At 42.3% G+C, this 22,592-nt stretch overlaps 2 protein-coding genes across 2 annotated transcripts; both read left to right on the top strand.

The window, feature by feature from the left end:
* The first annotated feature begins 6,637 nt into the window (after positions 1-6,637).
* Positions 6,638-8,350, top strand: LOC106582717 (free fatty acid receptor 2-like). Its single transcript, XM_014166090.2, has one exon. The coding sequence runs from the start codon at positions 6,930-6,932 to the stop codon at positions 7,983-7,985; it is 1,056 nt and encodes a 351-aa protein (XP_014021565.1). The 5' UTR covers positions 6,638-6,929; the 3' UTR covers positions 7,986-8,350.
* Positions 8,351-11,892: 3,542 nt separating this feature from the next.
* LOC106582709 (free fatty acid receptor 2) lies at positions 11,893-22,390 on the top strand. Its single transcript, XM_014166065.2, has 2 exons — positions 11,893-12,302; positions 20,074-22,390. Exon 2 carries the CDS (start codon positions 20,321-20,323, stop codon positions 21,383-21,385), a length of 1,065 nt encoding a protein of 354 aa, XP_014021540.2. The 5' UTR covers positions 11,893-12,302; positions 20,074-20,320; the 3' UTR covers positions 21,386-22,390.
* Positions 22,391-22,592: the final 202 nt, after the last annotated feature.

The raw sequence follows: 22,592 nt of genomic DNA, 5'->3' as shown, positions 1-22,592 counted from the left end.
TTTTTTAATCGATGCTTTCCGGCTGTATTTTTGTTTATTTGTGTAAAAAAAAAAGAATTAATGAAATGTATTTTTGCGAACCATTTGTGACCGTACTGTACCACCAGCATAGAAATAGAGTACTGGTTGAGTTTTTTGTTTGTTCTGGTCATCAGGTCTTATCTTAAAGTGGCCATCAGCAATCGAAACAATGAAGCGTACTCCCCACCCCTGTTTTGGCAAAAAGCTGATGGATGGGGCTGGAGAAATGTAACCACTCTCATATTCAGAGACAGAACAATGCATGCAAAGACTGATCATCCACGACGTAAAATTATAGTTATAACCATATTTTGAGGCTATATAGGTTTGTTTACATTTACTTTGTTTACAAACATTGGAGTAAAACAAGCTTATATTTTGGGGTCTGATGGTACGATAGTTGAACTAAGCTCATAAGGTATTCACAAGTTATATTCTTCAACCATCAATAGGTACTTATAGGGTCATTAACTTATAAATCCAAAAACGGATGAAGCAACTGCAGATTGCTCCTTTAAAGGAAAGAAATGTATATGTATTCTATTTAAGTATTACCGTTGTGCATTTATTTATTACCAGGGAGTGGTTGGGCAGAGGCCTATCAGCTGTTATGAGGCCATAAGAAAAAACATATCTTAAATGACAACTAGCTAATGTCAGAGTCTAGGGGATGTGGGTAAGGCGGAGTCAGGCGCAGGACACAGAGATGAGTACTAATAGTAACTTTACTCAAAATCAATCTTCCAACAAGGAGAACGAAAATCCAGAATCACATAAACGAGACAACTGACAACAATAAACACGTACAAAACCATGATGGCTCCAGAGGGTTAAATAGGGAAATAATTAAAAAGTAAATGGGAACCAGGTGTGAACAATACAGACAAAACAAATGGAAAAAGAAATGTAGATCGGTGGAGGCTAGAATGGGGGGGGGGGGGGGGACAGAGGGTTAAATACACAACATGTAATTGATGGAATTGGAACCAGGTGGGATGGAAGACAAGACAAAACCAAAGGAAAATGAAAAGTGGATCGGCGATGGCTAGAAGGTCGGTGACGTCGACCGCCGAACGCCGCCCAAACAAGGAGAGGCACCAATTTCGGCGGAAGTCGTAACAGCTAAGCTAATGTGTTATCTCCCCCATCCATTGTACTGCTACTGTAACATCCTGTTGGCTCAGAAGTACTTTACCCATATAAATAAAATATGTATTTCTATGGCTCCACCACAGTAAGGCCTTGAGAGACATGAAAAGGAATTCAACCATTGTTCAACCACCTTGTCTTAGAGTCGACGGTAATGCTCCTTCATTTGTTAAGGGCCTCGAAACAGCAGAATGAAAATTATGAAAATGACAATGTCAAGACTTGAGACATAATATATCTTCGGACTCATACTTAAATATCTTAGAATATATCTTAGAATTGTTGCTGCTAGGGATAACACATTAACCTGAGGTCTCTTGAGGGCAACAGAGCCATCACAACTGCAATCTTTTCATATCGTGTTTCTGATTACAACATCTTAAGAATGGGCAGCAGATATTTGAGTAGCCCCAAAACTCACAGTCCAGGACTGTATATACTGTATACACACTGACAGCAGGAGGGTCACACTGACAGACACAAGAGTCACATTGTATACCCAGGTCTGGCGAGAGAACACAACGTGGCATTCAATGCATGAATCAGCCGCTGTAGACAGTCAACCACGGTGCATTGCCGAGCATGAGAGGCCAGCCAGTCAGACCGTACCGTTTTGATAAACAACTCTTGACTTGCTCGCGCTGCACACAGACCACGCTGAGGTTTCCGGGTAATTATGGGGAGAGACTAAGAACAAACCATTTTAAATATCACGTCTTCATCTATCAGCTCGCCCGACACACACACACACACACACACACACACACACAGTAAGCACAAATGTTAGGGAAGGTGGCACTCGTCGTGATAGTCCCTGATTAAACACCCTCCAAGATGGCAGCTTTTCATCTGACACGGTGTGTCTACCATCATTACCATGGGGGCCCAGCGCTCCCCTGATACCCCCCCCCATCTTACCTTTATTAGTACCACCAGGGTGCTCTAAATGTCCTGCTAGATAGAGGACTTCTGTCACTGCTGTGTCGTTATGTCAAAAGGATGACACATATATTAAACCTGGCTTTTCACTATACAATTAGTGTTAGATTGGAGCCTCGATCGGTGGCACACACATAAACATAGTCTGTATCCCAAATGGCACCATTTTCCCTATGTAGTGCACTACTTTTAATCAGGGACCATAACCCTCTTGTCAAAAGTAGTGCGCTAACTACAGAGCTGTGAAAAAGTATTTACCCCCTTTATGATTTTCTCAATTTTTGCATATTTTGATACTGAATGTTATTAGATCTTCAACCAAAACCTAATATTAGATAAAGGGCTCTTTCTATATATGAAGGCAAGTTGTCCAGGTCCTGAGGCAGCAAAGCATCCCCAATCCATCACACTACCACCACCATGCTTGACCGTTGGTATAAGGTTCTTACTGTGGAATGCAGTTTTTTTTGCTAGACATACTGGGACCCTTCTCATCCAAAAGGTTTACTTAAGTTTGCCAAGAAGCACCTGGAAGCAGCTGGATGATCATCAATACTATTGGAAGAATGTTCTATGGACAGATGAGTCAAAAGCTTTTTGGACGACATGGGTCCCTCATACCAATGGTCAAGCATGGGGTTGGTAGTGTGATGGTTTGGGGATGCTTTGCTGCCTCAGGACCAGGAGAACTTGCCTTAATAGAAGGAACCATGAATTCTGCTCTGTATCAGAGAGTTGTACAGGAGAATGTCAGGCCATCCGTCTGTGAGCTGAAGCGTAGTTGGGTCTTGGAGAAAGACTATGATCCAAAACACACAATCAAGTCTACATGAACATGGCTAAAAAGCAACAATGGTCTCGTCAAAGTCCAGACCTAATCCCAATTCAGATGTTGTGGCAGGACTTGAAACAAGCAGTTCATGCTGAAAAAGGTGGCACAACCAGTTATTGAGTGTAAGGGGGAAATTACTTTTTCACACAGGGGAATTGGGTGTTGTATAAGTGTGTTAATTATTTGTAAACACAGGTTCCGTTCATCTAATTTTAGGTTTTGCTTGAAGATCTGAAAACATTCAATATCAAAAATATGCGAAAATAGAGAAAATCAGAAAGGGCCTAAACACTTTTTCACGGCACTGTACATGTACCGCAGGGAATAGGGTGCTATTTGGGACTTATACTTAGTATAGTTGGATGTAAACAAATAGTTCCTCACTGCCGCTGGACTATGAATCCCTCTTCTCTGGGCTCTATCTTCATTTGTGCAATATGAAACCTGCTTTTGAACAGAAGTGTTTGTATGTGCCTGTTCGTGTGTATGCGTGTGTGTGTACGAGAGTGCATCCATGTATATGTGTGTGTGTGTGTACGTGCATACGTCTGTTTAATACGTGCTTGTGTGTGTGTATACGTGCGTGTGTGTGTGTGTGTGTGGTATGTGAAAGACAGACCGGACACACAAGCACATGTTCATCAACCAGAGTTTCTTTATTAAGAAACAAATGTATTTCTGAAATATTTATGAATTTATTTATGAAATTAATCTAAGCAGCAGATCAGCAGAGAACGTAATACTCAATAGCAGAGATCGACTGGTTTGGCCATATTCCTCTGGCAAATGCCATATGGGCTCGTCCATCTTTAGCCCAGCGGGCCCGTCTAATTGTTTTTTTGGGCCGAATGACCGTTATTTGGCTAATAATGGGGGCATCAAGGAAATGAGTTGGCCTTATGTTTTTTTTGTTGTTGACATGGTTAGCTTGGTTTCATGGAAAATGGTGAACAAGCATGTTGCAGTAGATGTACCAAGAAAGTGTTGAAACAGTTTCCTTTGAATAAACTTTGGCCCATCATACCTCAAATCTGACAAAATACAACCATTCAAGGCATGTATAGACAATTGTATGGTTGCTTTGCTCTATAAATGGGAACTTAGGTCTTGCAAGTTGTAACCGCAACTCAAGTTTCTCATGAACAGTTTGTTTTTGGTTTATAGTAACTGTGTAGTTACTAGGGATGATGCATTGTAATTGACAGTATCCACTAGGATTTCCCCCAAATTAGACTCAACTACCTCACATGTTCAGTTGGCATTGTACTCAACATTGTACTCAAATAGCATAGTTTTAGCCATTTTGTTGTAGAAGTATGTTTGAATTTTTATGCTGAAGAGTCAAAAATGTCTGTAAAAACTTTGCAAAAACAACAACGCAATAAACTCAATGGCGTGAATTGTGATTTCACATGGTTTGTGTGAGATGTTGTGTGAAAACAATCCGATAGGCTACGTTGAAATGAACTAGAGGGGACAGTAAATCAGACAGTTTGATATTTCCCAAACGTAATTAACATTCTCCACATGCTGAATAATCCATGTAAAAGGTTGGGTGAGAGGAATGTATTTTTTAGGTTATTAGTGTATTTAACAATAGATGGTATTCAGCTATTTATCCATAACCCTAATACTAACCCCAATTGTAAACCTTACTGTGACTACACACCTAATACATAATCCATAACCCGAGCCTCAGCTGCCAGGCCTCACATCCTAACTCTAAACCTAAACCGAACTGTAATCTGAGTAAGCCGTTGCATATCAACAGAGTTGCAGTTGAGTTTTTTGTTGTTGATAGTTTGAGCATTTCCAGAAAGATCATCTGTTGTGGACTATCCAAATAAAGTGTAACCCAAATGGAGTCTCTCACCCCCCCTCCCCCCAAAAAAGGAACATGTAAATCTTCTTTCCTGTTTAGTATGAACTGAGGTACGTGACATCATGTACATTAAATAGAGACTTTACCATTAACAGCACAGTTTATTTGGAGCCAAGCTTACTCACCATTTGACCTTTGACCAGGAGATGTGCCTGGGAGTGTGTGTTTGCTGACTGAGGTATGTACAGTGGAACTCTTTTGATATCACGCTTCTTGTGCTATTATCCAGAGCTTTTATGTAAATGTTGGAAAAGTAGACAGACAATGCTTTTATATAACAAAATACCTGTAAGCCTTTTGAAATCTGTTAGATCTAAGGTAAATATTAAATACTTACCATGCAACTGGAATATAAATAAATACATTTCAGTAATGAGATGGTATAGGTATGTTCTGTGTTTGTACTACACTCTGTTGTCTTATTAATGAAATCAGCTGTCAAATGAATGAGACACCTCATGGAACCTCAAACATGTACCCTTACATGTACAGCCACATGTCCAGCGCCTGGTGGTTTCTCATAACGAGCTACCTCCCAGACCAAAACACATCCGCTAGACTGCCGTTTTATCAGTCAGTCAAGGGTTTACAACACCTTGACCACTTCCCGGCAACACCAGATAAACTAAGAAAACCCGGCTACCTCCTTCCTGCAGGTGTATGTTGTCGTTTATTGTCATTTAGATACCATATACCCTTCTGGAGAACCTGGGCTTCTATAAACAATTGACGTTCACATGACCCAGTTTTTAATAACTATATCCTTCCTCCTAGGGTGTGTTTTAGCACTAATTGATTACAAGAATAGTAAGTGTTGAATCAGTGTTGGGAAAGGAAATGAGAAGTAGATGACCGTGTTGATGTTCGTGTTAATCAGTATTGCCCAAGGTCAGTTAGAAAATAGGATCCAGTTCTCACAAGTAATTGTTTCCCTTGGTTACATTCTTCCCCATGTAATTGACATTGACATAATTTTACCAAATTGACATGCACTTGTCATCAAATTGTTGAATTGGAGTGAGCAGGAAAGTATGGAAAACCAGAAAATCTACTTAGCTTCTTCTGAATTCGTATTCTGTTCACAATTTTAATATTGTCAGTGCAGAGGTCATCCTTGATAACACTGCTAGCCCCAAAATATGTGACTGTCATTTCAACGGATACTTTGTGGAAGTGTCATTGGGAACCAAATAACCCCTTACTCTGTAGAAATTAAAGTCACTCTTCTAATACCGTCCTCGTGGCTTAGCAGCCACTGAACACTTGTGTCATGATGGGAGTATTATGTTGTTAGTTTGTTCCACCATGAATAGAAGGAAGCTTAGGGGTTCATGCGTGCGCTGGGTATTAACACTGGGATTAGCCGAGAGGCATCTGGGATACTCAAGGCTGTGAAGCACAAACAGACCGCTCCCTTTATTGTTGTGATGGGTACCTCGTTTGCGACAATTAATGCCTTCACTCCAATGCACTGTGCCTACAGAGACAAGGTCTTGCTTGGAAAGGGGGCAGGGTTTGCTAACAAGTCACCTGCTTGAGGAACATAATGACATTGACGTTTGCTCTGTATACCTCCATTTGTCTACTGTAGACAGTCCAACCATTTATTTTTTATTTAACCTTTATTTAACTAGGCAAGCCAGTTAAGAACAAATTCTTATTTACAATGACGGCCTACACCGGCCAAACCCGGGCGACGCTGGGCCAATTGTGCGCTACCCTATGGGACTCCCAATCACGGCCCGGGTTGTGATACAGCCTGGATTTGAACCAGGGTGTCTGTGGTGACGCCTCAAGCACTGAGATGCAGTGCATTAGACCGCTGACTTGCCAAAGACAACCACAGACTCAAAGAAACTCTTGTTACACAGAATGACATGGCTTTGTTAACCAATTGCATCACACCCATTGTAGCCATCCTTGTGACCTAATTCTACCTCCTTGTGAACTTCTGTAAACAAACTAGTGACAGTGACTCAGTTTCTCTTGAATTGCTTCACACCCTTACGGACTAACTATGCATATCCTGAATTGACCCCAAATTGAGTACCTGCATTAGCTAACGCAAACATCAGCTCATTGTTTGTTTCCTTCCTCTTTTGCAGAATGCTGTCTGGGAATGAATCCTGGGATAACAGCCACAGCAGCCTGGTGCTGGTGGTCTACATCATCACTTTCCTGATTGGCTTCCCTGCCAATGTTGTGGCCTTCTACACCTTTGGAAAGAAGGCGAGGCAGAAAGCCATGCCCATCAACATCCTGCTCCTCAACCTGACCATCTCGGACCTCCTCTTCCTGCTCTTCCTGCCCTTCAAGATGAAAGAGGTGGTGGACAACCATATATGGAACTTGCCCACCTTCCTGTGTCCATTGACCAGCTTTGTCTTCTACACCACCATCTACAACAGCATCTTCTTTCTTACCGCCATCAGCATTGAACGCTACCTGGGGGTGGCCTTTCCCATCAAGTACAAACTCATAAGACGGTCTTTGTACGCCACGGTGGCTAGTGTCGCCTTCTGGGCGATCTCCATGGCGCACGTAAGTATTGTCTACATCATTCAATATTTAGTCGATTACAATGCCACCCAGAAAGGGAACACGTGTTACACAAATTTCACCCAGATGCAGCTGCGGGTCCTGATACCTGTCCGTCTGGAGCTCTTCCTGGTTCTATTCTGTGTACCTTTCATTATCTGCTGCTTCTGCTACATCAACTTCATCCGAATCCTCTCTCAGCTGCCCAGCATCAACCCCAAGAAACGTCTGCGGGCCATTGGCCTGTCTCTGGGGACCCTGCTGGTGTTCATCGTCTGCTTCGTGCCCTACAACCTGTCACACTTAGTGGGCTTTGTTAACTGGGAGAGTCCCGATTGGCGGATGGGCGCACTCTTGTCCAGTACCATCAACGCCAGCCTGGACCCCATCATCTTCTACTTCTCCTCGTCGGCCCTCAGGTGTACCTTCCACCTCTTCCTAAAGAACCTGTTGGAGAGGGTGCAGGGGTTGTGCTGTTGCAGTAAGGCTCTCTACTGCGCTGTGTTGTTCTGCACCAGAACTCAGAAGGACAGCACACCAAGCTCCAATGACAACATGTGTCAAACTCATTCCACAGAGGGCCAAGGTTCTGCAGGTTTTTGCTCCTCCCGTGTACTTGATTGATGAATTAAGGTCACTAACTAGTAAAGAACTCCCCTTACCCGGTTGTCTAGGCCTTAAACCAAAACCTGCAGACTCTAGCTCCTCCATGGAATGAGTTTGACACCCCTGTTTATAGTGTGTAGTCAAGCCATATGCGTCGCTTGCTACATAAGTTAGCTAAATGCTAGCCTGTCCAATGTGTTTATTGCACTTAGGTTCTTATGGAAAAGACTGAGGACTATGCTATCTGTCTTTATAAGTAGCCTATACATGAATCAGTTGCGGTCGGTGCCGTTTACGATGAGGGAGGATGATTTTTTATTTTTTTATGAGCATGGCCTTATTTCTATTACAGCATATTAGATGACTGTCATTCATATTCCATTCACCCAGCTCAATGTAACATCGATAGGTTTAGGTTACTACATGATACTGAAATTGTACCTATACCCATCATGAGGTTGCTACAACCTAGCCTATAAATGAAAGTTTACAACCTAGGTGCATAGGTTGAGAGAAATGTCACACATTCATTGCTGCCTTGCACACTCTTGCCTGCATCTAGCTGACCTATGTAGGGTGTAATCATTGGTCCAACAGTTGCAAATGAGTGTCTATTGGACAAATTCAGGTATGTTTATCCCCTTTTCATTCCATTTGCTTCCGTTTAAGATTATTTTTTCAACAGAATCAGTGGAATGAATACACCCCTGATCACACGCAAACAGTTCACTTTCATAGCACCCATATAAAGAAAGCCTGATCACTTTGATCGGTGTACATATAATTCCTACTCGCAACTATCTACGCTCTCTCCTCCTCTCACCTTTTCCCTTCGCTTGTGGACTTCAGTGCACAACACATCAGCTGTCTGTGACCAGGCGAAAAACCCTTTCCAAACCAAACCTTCATATCATGACTGCTAACCGCTACACACAGCCTACATCATTGTCAACATAGCTACTAGAACTAACGAGTTAGTAAACCCGCTACAATCATGCAGTACAGTGTACAGTCAGAAAGTAGTGTAACAATTACAATGCGGGCCCCAGTGGCAATAAATTAATAAAACCAAAAGCTTACCTTGACTTGGAAGGATGTGTAGTATGCATTTGTATGTGTGTATTTATGATCATTTGAAGGTTTTATATTATTTCTGTTCCCCTTTATTTTCTATGACTTTTTTTGTAGTGATGACATTAAAATCTATTTTTGCATCATACTTCTGGATTTCAATTGATGCCCCCTCTGAAAATGTTTCACTAAATGGGATACGCAAACTAGCATAATACACTCTGATTGCCCCAATCTGTGTCGAATGTAGCTGTTGGTTTTTGTGATTTCGTAATACCACTGAAGGGTCGCTGCTGCGCCTTCTTCACCACACTGTCTGCGTGGATGGACCATTTCAGATCGTCAGTAACGTGTACGCTGAGGAACTTGAACTTTTCCACCTGCTCCACTGCTGTCCCGTGGATGCGGATAGGAGTGTGCTCCCTCTGCTGTTTCCTGAAGTCCACGATCAGCTCCTTTGTTTTGCCGACATTGAGTGTGAGGTTATTTTCCTGTCACCACACTCCCAGGACCCTCGCCTTGTCTCTGTAGGCTGTCTCGTCATTGATGGTAATCAGGCCTACTACTGTTGTGTCGTCTGCAAACTTGATGATTGAGTTGGAGGCGTGCATGGCCACACAGTCATAGGTGAACAGGGAGTACAGGAGGGAGCTGAGCACACACCTTTGTGGGGCCCCTGTGTTGAGGATCAGCGAAGTGGAGGTTTTGTTTCCTACCTTCCCAACCAGGTGGCGGCCCGTCAGGAAGTCCAGGACCCAGTTGCACAGGGCGGGGTTCAGACCCAGGGCCCTGAACCTAATGATGAGCTTGTAGGGTACTATGGTGTTGAATGCTGAGCTATAGGCAATGAGCATCATTCTTACATAGGTATTCCTCTTGTCCAGATGGGATAGGGCAGTGTGCAGTGCGATGGCGATTGCATCGTCTGTGGATCTATTGGGGCGGTAAGCAAATTGAAGTGGGTCGAGGGTATCAGTTAAGGTGGGGTAGCCTAGTGGTTAGAGTGTTGGGCTAGTAACCGAAAGGTTGCAAGATTGAATCCCCGAGCTGACAAGGTAATGATCTGTTGTTCTGCCCCTGAACTGGGCAGTTAACCCACTGTTCCAAGGCCGTCATTGAAAATAAGAATTTGTTCTTAACTGACTTGCCTAGTTAAATAAAGGTAAAATAAAAAAGGTAGATGTGATCTTAACTAGCCTCTCAAAGCACTTCATGATTACAGAAGTGAGTGCTACGGGGCGATAGTCATTTAGTTCAGTTACCTTTGATTTCTTGTGTACAGGAACAATGGTGGACATCTTGAAGCAAGTGTGGACAGCAGATTGGGATAAGGAGAGATTGAATATGTCCGTAAACACTGCAGCCAGCTGGTCTGTGCATGCTCGGAGGACACGGCTAGGGATGCCGTCTGGGTCAGCAGCCTTGCGAGGGTTGACACGCTTAAATGTCTTACTCACGTCAGCCACGGATAAGGAGAGCCCACAGTCCTTGGTAGCAGGCTGTGTTGGTGGCACTGTGTTATCCTCAAAGTGGGCAAAGAAGATGTTTAGCTTGCCTGGAAGCAAGATGTCTGTGTCCGCGACGTGTCTGGTTTTCCCTTTGTAGTCCGTGATTGTCTTGTGTCTGAGCCGTTGAATTGCGATTCCACTTTGTCTCTATACTGACGTTTTGTCTATCTGATTGCCTTATGGAGGGAATAACTACACTGTTTATATTCTGCCATATTCCCAGTCACCTTGCCATGGATAAACTCAGTCACCTTATCCGTGTATTTGTCAATGTTATTCTCAGAGACATATCCTAGTCTGCGTGATCAAAACAATCTTGAAGCGTGGATTCTGATTGGTCAGACCAGCGTTGAATAGTCCTCAGCACGGGTGCTTCCTTTTTGAGTTTCTGCCTATAGGAAGGGAGGAGTAAAATGGAGTCGTGATCAGATTTGCCAAAGGGAGGGCCTTGGCATCCCGGAAGTTGGAGTTGTAGTGGTCGAGTGTTTTAGCAGTGTGAGTAGTACAATCAATGTGTTTATAGAACTTCGGTAGCGTTTTCTTCAAATTTGCTTTGTTAAAATCCCCAGCTACAATAAATGCGGCCTCAGGATATGCGGTTTCCAGTTAGCATAAAGTGCAGTGAAGTTCTTTGAAGGCCGTTGTGGTATCGGCTCGAGGGGGAATATACACGGCTGTGACTACTGTATAACTGTAAATTCTAAGGAGGCAGGCCAAAAGGTCAGCATGAATTCGACATTTGACACATTGTGTGCAAACAATAAGCACTATAATGTGATATGTTTAAAATAATCTGCTCACTTGAATAGTGTCTCGCACCAATGTACATAGCATTATTTCACTCCAAAAGGTTGACTTTTAGCTTACTTTATAAGGAGGAGAAACGTTTTAATTTAAATTGTCAATGTTTTTTTCATGATGCTCTTCTTTAGTTTTGGACCAAACCTGGGTTGAAACCTGTTGCTCTCACCAGTGTGCTTACTATACATTATCTACAAATGACCAAATGACCACTTTTCCTTTATTGGCAACCCGATTGGGTACTTTTCCTGTATTTGCAACCAGATCCGGTAACAAAACCATTCACCTTCCATAATAATGATAGTGCATTTTTGTGTTTCCCTTTTTGTTAAGAAATGCCCCACCACCAATCATACTGACAAATAGGATACACAAGTAGGATAACTAAATACATATTTTGACCACGTTTGTCAGTATGAGTGGGCATTATTCTGTTGCGGGATTTTCCACTGCGGTTAGCCAACAGAATGAAAGAATGACCTCGTACCACCACAGTCAATGTTTAGTTAGTCATACAGGTGTATGTATGGTAGCTAGGGAGGAGCTGTTATAGGCTGCTTATAATAGACCGGAGTCACTTTTCTCCCTCGTGCACTGTTTCCTCCCTCCTCTCTTTCTCTATCAAGAGGCCGGCACAGTCAAGGCCAGATAACAGTCTACATCTATTAACCAATAGAGCAGACAGGCCGGTTCCTCAAAGCCCTTAGCTCGAAGAACGTCCAGCTTCTATCGCAGGACAGTGTTACCACGGAAACCATGTTTGGAGAGCGCTGGCGATAGATAGCAGCGGTATCTATCTAATAATAATTTGCCGTTAACTGCGCTGGATGTTTCGATTATGCTGTAAACAGCGTGGCTGGCTGTAGTCGATAGGAGGTCGGAGCTACAGAGGGAGGAAGTAAAGAAGATCCAGACTCAATTGTCTCACCTGGCAGGATATCCATGGTGGAACGAGGTAAGCTTTATTTCTTTATTTCTATTTTGGCTACTTCAAAAAGTATCTACAATAAATTCAAGTCAAGTTAGTTTTTTCATCATATACACATGATATATTGTAATCCTACATGGAGTACACAGTGAATGAAATACTTACTTGCAGGTTCACCTCTCAACAATGCAACATCAATAGAAAAAATAAGTAAGTGAATACAAAGAGTAGTAAAAATAATAACTAAATTAAGTAAAAATAGAATAGTAATTTAGCAAAAATATAATACAGAAGGCACTCAAATTAATTGAAGTTGAATATTTACAAGACTGGGAAATTGTGCAATAGATACGCAATGCCAATAATAAATAGACATTGTGCAGTAATAATACATAGTATTCCAGTAGCAGCAGTCATAGTGTGTGTGTGCGTGTGTGTGTGTGTGCGCGCGCGCATGTGTGTAGCCGTGGGAAGTAGCTTGGGGGAGAGGGTGTTGAGATTATTTAAATATATTTTTTAATCTTTTAATTTTTTGACTTTTTTTGACTTCCCACAGCTATGTACAGTACCAGTCAAAAGTTTGGACACACTTACTCATTCAAGGGTTTTTCTTTATTTTTACTATTTTCTACATTGTAGAATAATAGTGAAGACATCAAAACTATGAATTAACACACATGGAATCATGTAGTAAACAAAAAAGTGTTAAACAAATCAAAATACGTAATTCACCACCTGGATTCGGTCTTATGTTGCAACATTTTAATTATATTTTATATTTCAGATTCTTCAAAGTAGCGACCGTTTGCCTTGATGACAACTGTACTGCATTTCAATTAACAGGTGTGCCTTGTTAATTTGTGGAATTTATTTCCTTCTTAATGCGTTGGAGCCAATCAGTTGTGTTGTGACAAGGTAGGGTTTGAATACAGAAGATAATCCTATTTGGTAAAAGACCAAATCCATATTATGTCAAGAACTTAACAGTCCATCATTACTTAAAGACATGAAGGTCAGTCAATGCAGAAAATTTAAAAAACTTTGAAAGTTGCTTCAAGTGCAGTCGTAAAAACCATCAAGCACTTATGAAACTGGCTCTCATGAGGATCGCCACAAGAAAGGAAGACCCAGAGTTACCTCTGCTGCAGCAGATAAGTTCATTAGAGTTACCAGCCTCAGAAATTGCAACCCAAATAAAAGCTTCACAGAGTTCAAATAACAGACACATCTCAACATCAACTTTTCAGAGGAGACTGCATGAATCAGGCCTTCATGGTCAAATTGCTGCAAAGAAACCACTACTTAAGGACACCAATAATAAGAAGAGACTTGATTGGTCCAAGAAACACGAGCAATAGACAGTAGACCAGTGGAAATCTCAAATTTGGACTCATCAGACCAAAGTACAGATTTTTGGTTCCAGCCGCCATGTCTTTGTGAGACGCAGAGTAGGTGAACGGATGATCTCCACAAGTGTGGTTCCTACAGTGAAGCATGGAGGAGAAGGTGTGATGTGTGGGGGTGCTTTGATGGTGACACTGTCAGTGGTTTATTTAGAATTCAAGGCACACTTAACCTGCATGGCTACCACATCATTCTGCAGCGATAAGTCATCCCATCTGGTTTGTGCTTAGTGGGACTATCATTTGTTTTCAACAGGACAATGACCCTAAACTAAACGCACCTCCAGTCTGTGTAAGGGTTATTTTACCAATGAAGGAGAGTGATGGAGTGCTGCATCAGATGACCTGGCCTCCACAATCACCTGACCTCAACCCAATTGAGATAGTTTGGGATGAGTTTGGGATGAGTTGGACCGCAGAGTGAAGGAAAAGCAGCCAACAAGTGCTCAGCATATGTGCGAACTCCTTCAAGACAGCTGGAAAAGCATTTCAGGTGACTACCTCATGAAGCTGGTTGAGAGAATGCCAAGAGTGTTCAAAGCTGTCATCATGGCAAAGGGTGGCTAATTTAAGAATCTCAAATATTAGATATATGTGATCCAATTCAGGAAACTAGGCGTATGTCGCAAGTCACGACTTCACAGGAGAGCCTTTTGAACGTAAATTGTTTTATTTTTTTTAATCAAAATGCAGAAATGCCTTCTCGAAAATGTGAACTTTCATGTGCCTTAATGTCAAACTTCTATGTCATCTGTAAATACAAAAAAAATGTTAAGTTACGAGCCTAGTTGGTTTAGCCACAGAAAAAGCCAGCAACCTTCCCGCTAGCCATGATTGGCTGAGATAATGAGTGGGCTGGACATGCCAAGAGATGAGATTGGATTGGTCTGCGGTGTTGCATCTTGTGTCTATGAAATGAGCTGCTTGTAATGCGTAGATAGTCCTTTCTACTTCAGTTTTTTCGATTGGTATTATGTTAGCCATGGAGAACTGCAAATATGTTGCTACTGCTCTCAATAACATTGCTGCCATGAATTTATCAGGCGCTATTGACTAAGGTCAGTGGGAAAAAGTTGTGATGGACTACTTTCTGGATGACGTTCGTGCCATGCAATGCTGACTCTCTCTCACTCTGAAAATAACACATTTTGAAATCAGTGGAACACACAGGCCAAACAAGCTGTGCAAACTAAACGGAAACAACACAGGATGTCTTATAAAAGGGGTTGCAGTCTGCCGTGAAGCTTTCATCCATGTATACAGGTAAGAATCTAGCTACAGATTCAGATATTATACGTTTCTAATTTTGTCAGAAAGTTGTTTTCATTGCAAGCTAAAGCTTGCTGTTAGCTAGCCAGCTGGAGTTCGATGGCTGGCTTACTAACTAACAATGAACCTAACATTATTTGGTTAACTTTAGCTTGCCATGACAATCGGTTTGTATTGTTGGTAATGTTACTTTATGGATTGGGAATATCATTAATTTTTTAGCTGGCTAGCTAACGTTAACGTGACATGTCTAAACAAAAGATCCCAAGTTAAAGCTTGATGTTAGCTAGCTAATGTTAGCTGAGGTTGGTGGCTGGCTTACTAGCTAACATTAATTTATGTGTATGAAGTGTGTGTAGTGTCAGTGATTTTCTCAGAATGCCATTTTGCATTCCTAGTTATAGCCTAATGTTAGCTAGCTAACATTGAACTTATTGGTTAACTTTAGCTAGCTATGACAATCAGTTTGTATTGCTAGTTAAAGCTTGTTGTTAGCTAGCCAGCTGACGTTGGATGGCTGGCTAGTTACAATAGCTAACATTACCTGTATGAACTGTGTGTAGTGATGTTCTCTCAGAATGCCATTTCTCATCTCTTGTAGGGTGACCATACGTCCTCTTTTTCCCGGACATGTCCTCTTTTTGGACCTAAAAAAAATGCGTCCGGCCGGGATTTCTAAATCGCCCAAAATGTCCGGGATTCGGCTTTTGCTTTCTACAGTCGCCATTCATTGTGTGCGTTTTGGGGGTTTTGCATTGCATTGACCTTTCTCTTTAGGTCCCGCCTTCTCACACGCCACCATTGGTGGGTCATGTAGGCCTACGCAAACATTGGTCAAACTGCATCTCAATCATTACCCTCACCATGGCAACAGCCAAGAGACAGAGCAGCAGCTTGCTTGTCAACAGTGGCACATGGCTCCAGAACAGCGTAAAAATGCCCAAACGCAAATGTAAATTCACAGACGATTTACAGAGAAAATTCCTGTGTTTTCGTCTTGGTCGGGATCCGTGTGAAGCAGAATGCATGACCTGCAAAGCTGGCAGGTACGTGTCAGTGTCAAATAAAGGTGCTAACGACCTAGAAGCCCACATAAGCTCTGCAAAACACAAAATTGCAGCTAAAGGAGAGAGTTCGTCAGGTAAATTAACTAGGGTGACCATGCGTCCTCTTTTTCCCGGACATGACATGGCCTTCCCTGTAGCTCAGTTGGTAGAGCATGGTGTTTGCAACGCCAGGGTTGTCGGTTCAATTCCCACAGTGGCCCAGTACAAAAAAAACCTAAAAAGAAACGTATGCGTTCACTACAGTAAGTCGAGCGTCTACTAAAATGTAATGTCCTCTTTTTTGAAAACTAAAATCTCTTGTATAATAATGCTAAAATGTTTGTATCAGGAATTTGTCTTTCAACATTAATCAGTAGAACATGCCTGACTCTAATCCACCAGTCATACAGTCATCAAAAAGATAGCTGGCCCAAGCAGCGCAGTCATCAACTACATGCACCGTTTCTTCACCAACTACGGAGTTGGGAAAACACATGTGGACCTGAATTGTTATAACTGTAGTGGCCAAAACAAGAACAAGTTTGTACTCTGGTATCGTGCCTGGTGGACCATGCACAAGCTCTACCACAATCTGGACCTTCATTTCCTGATCACAGGCCACACCACATTTTCCCCAGACTGGCCTCATCAAGCAGCACTTCAGAAAGACCAGAGTGAACACTTTGTCTGAGATTGCTGGTGTTGTGAAGGACAGCACTGTGACAGGGGTCAATATCCCACAGCTGGTTGGACTGGAGTATTTTTAAATTTGAACCTTTATGTAACTAAGCAAGTCAGTTAAGAACGAATTCTTATTTACAATGAAGGCCTAGGAACAGTGGGTTAACTGCCTTGTTCAGGGGCAGAACAACAGATTCGATCTAGCAACCTTTCGGTTACTGGCCCAACGCTCAAACCACTAGGCTACCTTCCGCTCCTAGGATGGTATGGTGCTGGTGGAAAGCTATGGCTGACAACAACACCTGACTCTGTACTTCAGGCCGCTGCCAGCACTTCAGGTAAAAAAATATTTTATTTGTATGAGGTTATTCTTATCTAAACTTGTGAGGTGAATTGATGTTATCTTCTGATTTTTTGTTATTTCCTGTTTTACAGCTTCGATGCTCTGGAGCCTGGTGTTGTCACCAAGGAGCGTTCAGACTGTCTGGACCAGGATTCAGTTGCTGCGCAACGCTGACATCCTTCCTCCCATAGATGGTCTACCTGTAAAAGCACCACCTGAACTGGACACAACTAGACAAACTATCTTTTTGACAAGATCAGGGAGTTTTGCGACAAAGAGGCTATGGACATCACATGCACTGCACCAAAGTCAAAGGCAGGATAGAAACAGGCTCTCCGAATATAGATTCCCTTGTTCATGCGTGATTCGGACGGACCATTCACAAGAACTATCTGCAGTTCCTCTATTCACATGATTCTCTCCTAACACACACCATGCGTTGATGTTACTTTTAAAAAAAATCCTGCTGCTCAGCCACTTTACCCCTGATTGCATGCATATAACTGCCTCGTCTATCACTGATATCGTTATTGATATTGTTCTTGTACATACTGTATATTTCATTTATATTGACACTATCTATTCCTGATATTGCTACCATTTGGCTGTACTGTTTACACCTTCTGTAGAGACGATCCACTTTTGTGACATACCACAACAATATCATGTGACCGTATCAAGTGTCCTCCAATTAAATATATGGCGCATGCATCTGTTTATGTACTGTACATGTGCACCTCACTCAGGTTTCAACTCAGGTTGCATGGCCTTAACTTATGTACGGAATACTATGTGATATGTGCATGTGTAACAGTATATAAAGTATGCTAATGTACTGGTGTGAAGGTATTTGGGCAGTGGTGTAACAGTACTTTAAAGTACTACTTAAGTAGTTTTGGTGGTATCTGTACATTACTTTACTATTTATATTTTTGGTAACTTTTACTTCACTACAGTCGTAAAGAGACAAATGTACTTTTTACTCCATACATTTTACTTGACACCCAAAAGTACTCGTTACATTTTGACAGGAAAATTGTCCAATTCAAACACTTATCAAGTGAACATCCCTGGTCATCCCTACTGCCTCTGATCTGGCAGACTCACTAAACACAAATGCTTTATTTGTAAATGATGTCTGAGTGTTGAAGTGTGCCCCTGGCTATCCATCAATAAAAAATAATACAATTGTGCCATCTGGGTTACTTAATATAAGGAAGTTGAAATGGTTTATATTTTTACTTTTGATACTTAAGTACATTGTGCCTCTGGCTATCCGTCAATACATTATTATAATTTTTTAATACAATTGTTTAATATAAGGAATTTGAAATGATTTATACTTTTACTCAAGTATGGCAATTTAGTACTTCTTCCACCACTGGATGTGGCTGGGGGTTATAGCATTTCTTTCACATGACCCATCAATTTAGACAAGTGTGTCTGGGTAAGCATCATCTAATATTTATAACATATTTTTATCTGGACCCTTTCTGTTAACCTGGAATTTTTCCTTATCGTAGGCTACTACCACTTTTAGTCCTTAGCACATGACCTCATGTGAATCCTTAAAGAGATGGGTGGGGGTAAGGCTTAAGAGGGCATGAACAATGCTGAATGGGTGTAGACAAAGGAGAGCTCTCCAGTAGGTACCAAAATATTCAAAGTCCCTTTTCTCAAAAGTGAGTTTACAGGTGTATCAACTTTCAAAGTAGAATTACTTTCCCATTGTTCCTCAAAAATGGTGTGTATGATATGCCATTTTGTATCTCTCCACTTTTATCCAATGTAAAAAGCAGAAATTGACATGTTGCTACATAAAACCGAATCCAGGTGGTGAGTCACGTATTTTGATTTGTTTAACACTTTTTTGGTTACTACGTGATTCCAAATGTGTTATTTCATAGTTTTTATGTCTTCACTATTAATCTACAATGTAGCAATAGTGAAATGAAGAAAAACCCTTGAATGGTACTGTATGTGTGTGAGTTTGAGCTTATGTGTAAGCATGTGTGGTAAGGTGGAACGGAATACTGTAGCTATCTAAGGTAGAAAAAGTACAAAACAATGTGAAGAGTTGGTATAGAGGTCAGTGAGTTGTTTGATTTCCTGGCAATCCTCCACTGTCATCATATCTGCCAGTAAAAGTGTGAGTCAGGAATTTCCCATACGTACAGTATATTAGTTAGCTCTATGGTCAATACAAGGAAGTAATGTTGGTTTAATTGTCTCCTACGCTCATGCCTTATTATACTGTCCTTTATTTGATGCTGAAAGTACATGGAGGGTAAGATAAAATAATAAGCTATCTTAGAATTAGTTTTTCTTAGCTCAGTTCAGTGCTGACACGCTATGATAACTCTCTTGAAGCGACAGCCTCACGGCACAAGGCTGGTGAACAAGTATATAGTAAGGGCTACTTGGTCCCTGGTTGTGGTAGAATGAGTTATAGCTTTTTCTTAATTGTGAGTGTTGTGTTTATGACTTCCCTTTGATGATGTCAGAGATTGTTTAATCCATTGTTGACCTATTGGAGATGTTTAAGAACAGGAAATTAAAATACTGTTGTACTAACTAGGATAAAGAATGGTAGCAGCTAAGACCATGCGTCCCCCGTTTGTGGACGTAAGCGCCAATATACTTACAAGCTGTTCTGTGTTTGTGTGTACAAGAAGAACAGGTGTCCATCTAATGATAAGACAGTATTAGAACGAGGACACAGGAAGCAATAATGTTGTGTTTGAGACTGTTTGTATACAGAACCATGTGCCAGACACACACATCCTGAGTGGTATACAGTCAGTTCCCAACAGACACTGACCATATTGCCTCTCCGTGTGTTTGGTTTTATTGTAGTTATTTTACATGCAATTCACATTAATCTGAATTCTATTTCATCTGCTAGTATTTTATTGTGATTATTGCGCACACGGATGTTGTTTCAATTACACCCTCCACTTGGCAAACTTAAAAGGGGTGAGTAGTGAGTAACAAAAGGCCGTAAGAAACCGTAATATGGCATGTTGTAATCTCTTTCTATCCTCTCTTGCCATCAGAGTCTTGGAGCCCTTGAAGAGACGATGAGTTGGTTTATTGTCAGAGACAGGAAAACCACGCTGTCTAACCGGGTTTGTTCCAGGCTGTTGACCCAGTAAGCAGACTTCGCCTCTGAAGCCTCAGACTGTCTGACAGATCAAGCCCCTTGCGCTGCAACGTTTTCATCCCCCCCAGACTGCACTGAGATGATGTGACAGATCTTGCTCCCTGTGCCTTCCAGTGACTGTACCCACCGCCGAGGCCACCATGCAGGAGTGTCATACTGCGTTGTGTCTGCCTGTCTACCTTGTCACCTTTTTGACGGGCCTCCCGGCCAACGCTGTGGCCTTCTACACCTTCAGCAAGAAGGTAAGGCAAAAACCCACGCCCATCGACATCCTGCTCCTCAACCTGACCATCTCGGACCTCCTCTTCCTGCTCTTCCTGCCCTTCAAGATGCAGGAAGTCACGGACGATATGACCTGGAGTCTACCCTACATCCTCTGTCCTTTATCTGGCTTCTTCTTCTACATGACCATCTACGTCAGCACCTTATTCCTGACAGCGGTCAGTGTGGAGCGCTACCTGGGCGTGGCCTTCCCCATCCAACACTCGCTGAAGCGCCGGCCCCTGTATGCCGTGGTGGCCAGTGTATTTATCTGGGTCTTCTCCGTCCTCCAACTGAGCATCGTCGTCATCATGCCCTACTACAACCCACCGCAAGACTCCCTCAGTTCCACAACCAACTCTTCCAACAGCTACGAATTCTCCAACGTCTCCAATGCGCCTCTTAGTGACGGCATCAACATTGTGTCTTTCAGGAATGTGTGCTATGAGGACTTCAGCGAGAAGCAACTGGCGATCCTCCTGCCTGTGCGTCTGGAGCTCTGCCTGGTTCTATTCTGTGTACCTTTTCTCATCTGCAGCTTCTGCTACATCAACTTCATCCGCATACTCTCCGGCCTGCCCCACATCGGGCGTCGCAGACGCCTCCGTGCTATCGGCCTGGCTTTGGGGACACTGCTGGTGTTTGCCTTCTGCTTCGGCCCCTACAACGTCTCCCACATTGTGGGCTTTATAACCAGGAAGAACCCCGACTGGAGGGACATGGCCTTGCTCTGTAGCACCTTCAACGCCTGCTTGGACCCCTTCATCTTCTACTTCTCCTCTTCAGCTGTCAGAGGGACCCTAGGGAGTATGTTGCAGGGGGCCAGAATCAGGCTGGCCAAGTGTATGTTCTGTGGCTGTCACATCCACTGGTCCCCTTGGAAGGGAACGAGCGAGCCTCAGAAAGATAAGGGACCCAAACAAGTAGAGATGAATACTATCTGAAGCTAATTGAATAAGGCCTGTATTAACTCAAAGGAGATGTTGTGCTCTTCATGCCTAGTGGCAGGATATGAGTGCTCTGATGTTTATGTTTTCACATTTTACTGTATCTGTGTCTCTGTTTGATCATTGGCGGGCAAACTTCCTACTTAGATTAGAGATAGGATATGGTTGACACGGAGCCTGCCTTCCTCCTGAGAGACACAAAACAAGGGCTCACAATAGGGAGTTACTGCCTTGCTGCAGTTAGCTGGAATCAAGTGCAGTCATTGCCAATTATGTATTATAAGTACACATCTACTGTGACAGTGCGTGAAATAAGTTTGAGAATACATTTGTTGTATCGGGTTGCCTGACAAGATCGGCAAACAGAACAGAAAATTCTCATTGATTATAATTGTATTTCACAAGGTTGAAGCCCATTTACACAACTAGGAGCAGTTATGGTGATGTCAACTGTAGAGGACAACAGCTCTAACATCTGAGAGACACATCAGAACAACATCTCCCAGCACTGAGAGATAAGCAGCTCAAACAAGTGTCACAGTAGTATCGCATATGGTTGAAAAGGAACGATGAATTTGAGCACTGAGCAGAGTTGGTGTGTGTGTGTGGGGGGGGGGTGCGTGTGTGAATGTGTTTTTGTGCATGCATGAGCACACATGCGTAATGAGGGATTTTGTGTGTACTTGTGATTCATTGTGTCCATAGAGTTCTATTATTGGCTTTGTGAAATGAATGTGGACTCACGGTCCCATTTTGTACACACCTCTAACATGTGGGACCTTCATTGTTTGATTGTGGGGCCTTCATTGTTTGATTGTGGGGCCTTCGTTGTTTGATTGTGGGGACCAAATAAAGACATTGATGTTGAAATAAAAGCGTGTTCATTTTGTGAATTACAGGAACAATAATACGATAATAGCTGACCAGCGTTGAATTGGTTACACAATTACAGGCAAAAAGGTTGGCAATGGCATACATGAACATAATCAGGTTGCTGTGGAACCCTGGTTCTTGCTACTGTTTTGGAGTCATAACATGTTTAACATGATGACCATCCCTTCAGACATACTTCCCAATACAGTGTAACTCATGATAATTGATGAGCATCTCAAATATTTACACAGAGACGATAGTCTCTGATATGGTATAATGGGTGGTGCATGTATACTGTACAGCAAGCTGCTGTACAGTACCTGTAACACGT

The sequence above is a fragment of the Salmo salar genome, chromosome ssa02 (assembly GCF_905237065.1).
Source record: "Salmo salar chromosome ssa02, Ssal_v3.1, whole genome shotgun sequence".
NCBI lineage: Eukaryota > Metazoa > Chordata > Actinopteri > Salmoniformes > Salmonidae > Salmo > Salmo salar.
Note: the sequence above shows the minus strand (reverse complement) of the source record. Positions and strands in the feature narration are given on the sequence as shown.

Coding starts and splice junctions, on each gene's coding strand:
- LOC106582709 (XM_014166065.2), top strand. CDS start 20,321: ATGCAGGAGTGTCATACTGCGTTGTGTCTGCCTGTCTACCTTGTCACC.
- LOC106582717 (XM_014166090.2), top strand. CDS start 6,930: ATGCTGTCTGGGAATGAATCCTGGGATAACAGCCACAGCAGCCTGGTG.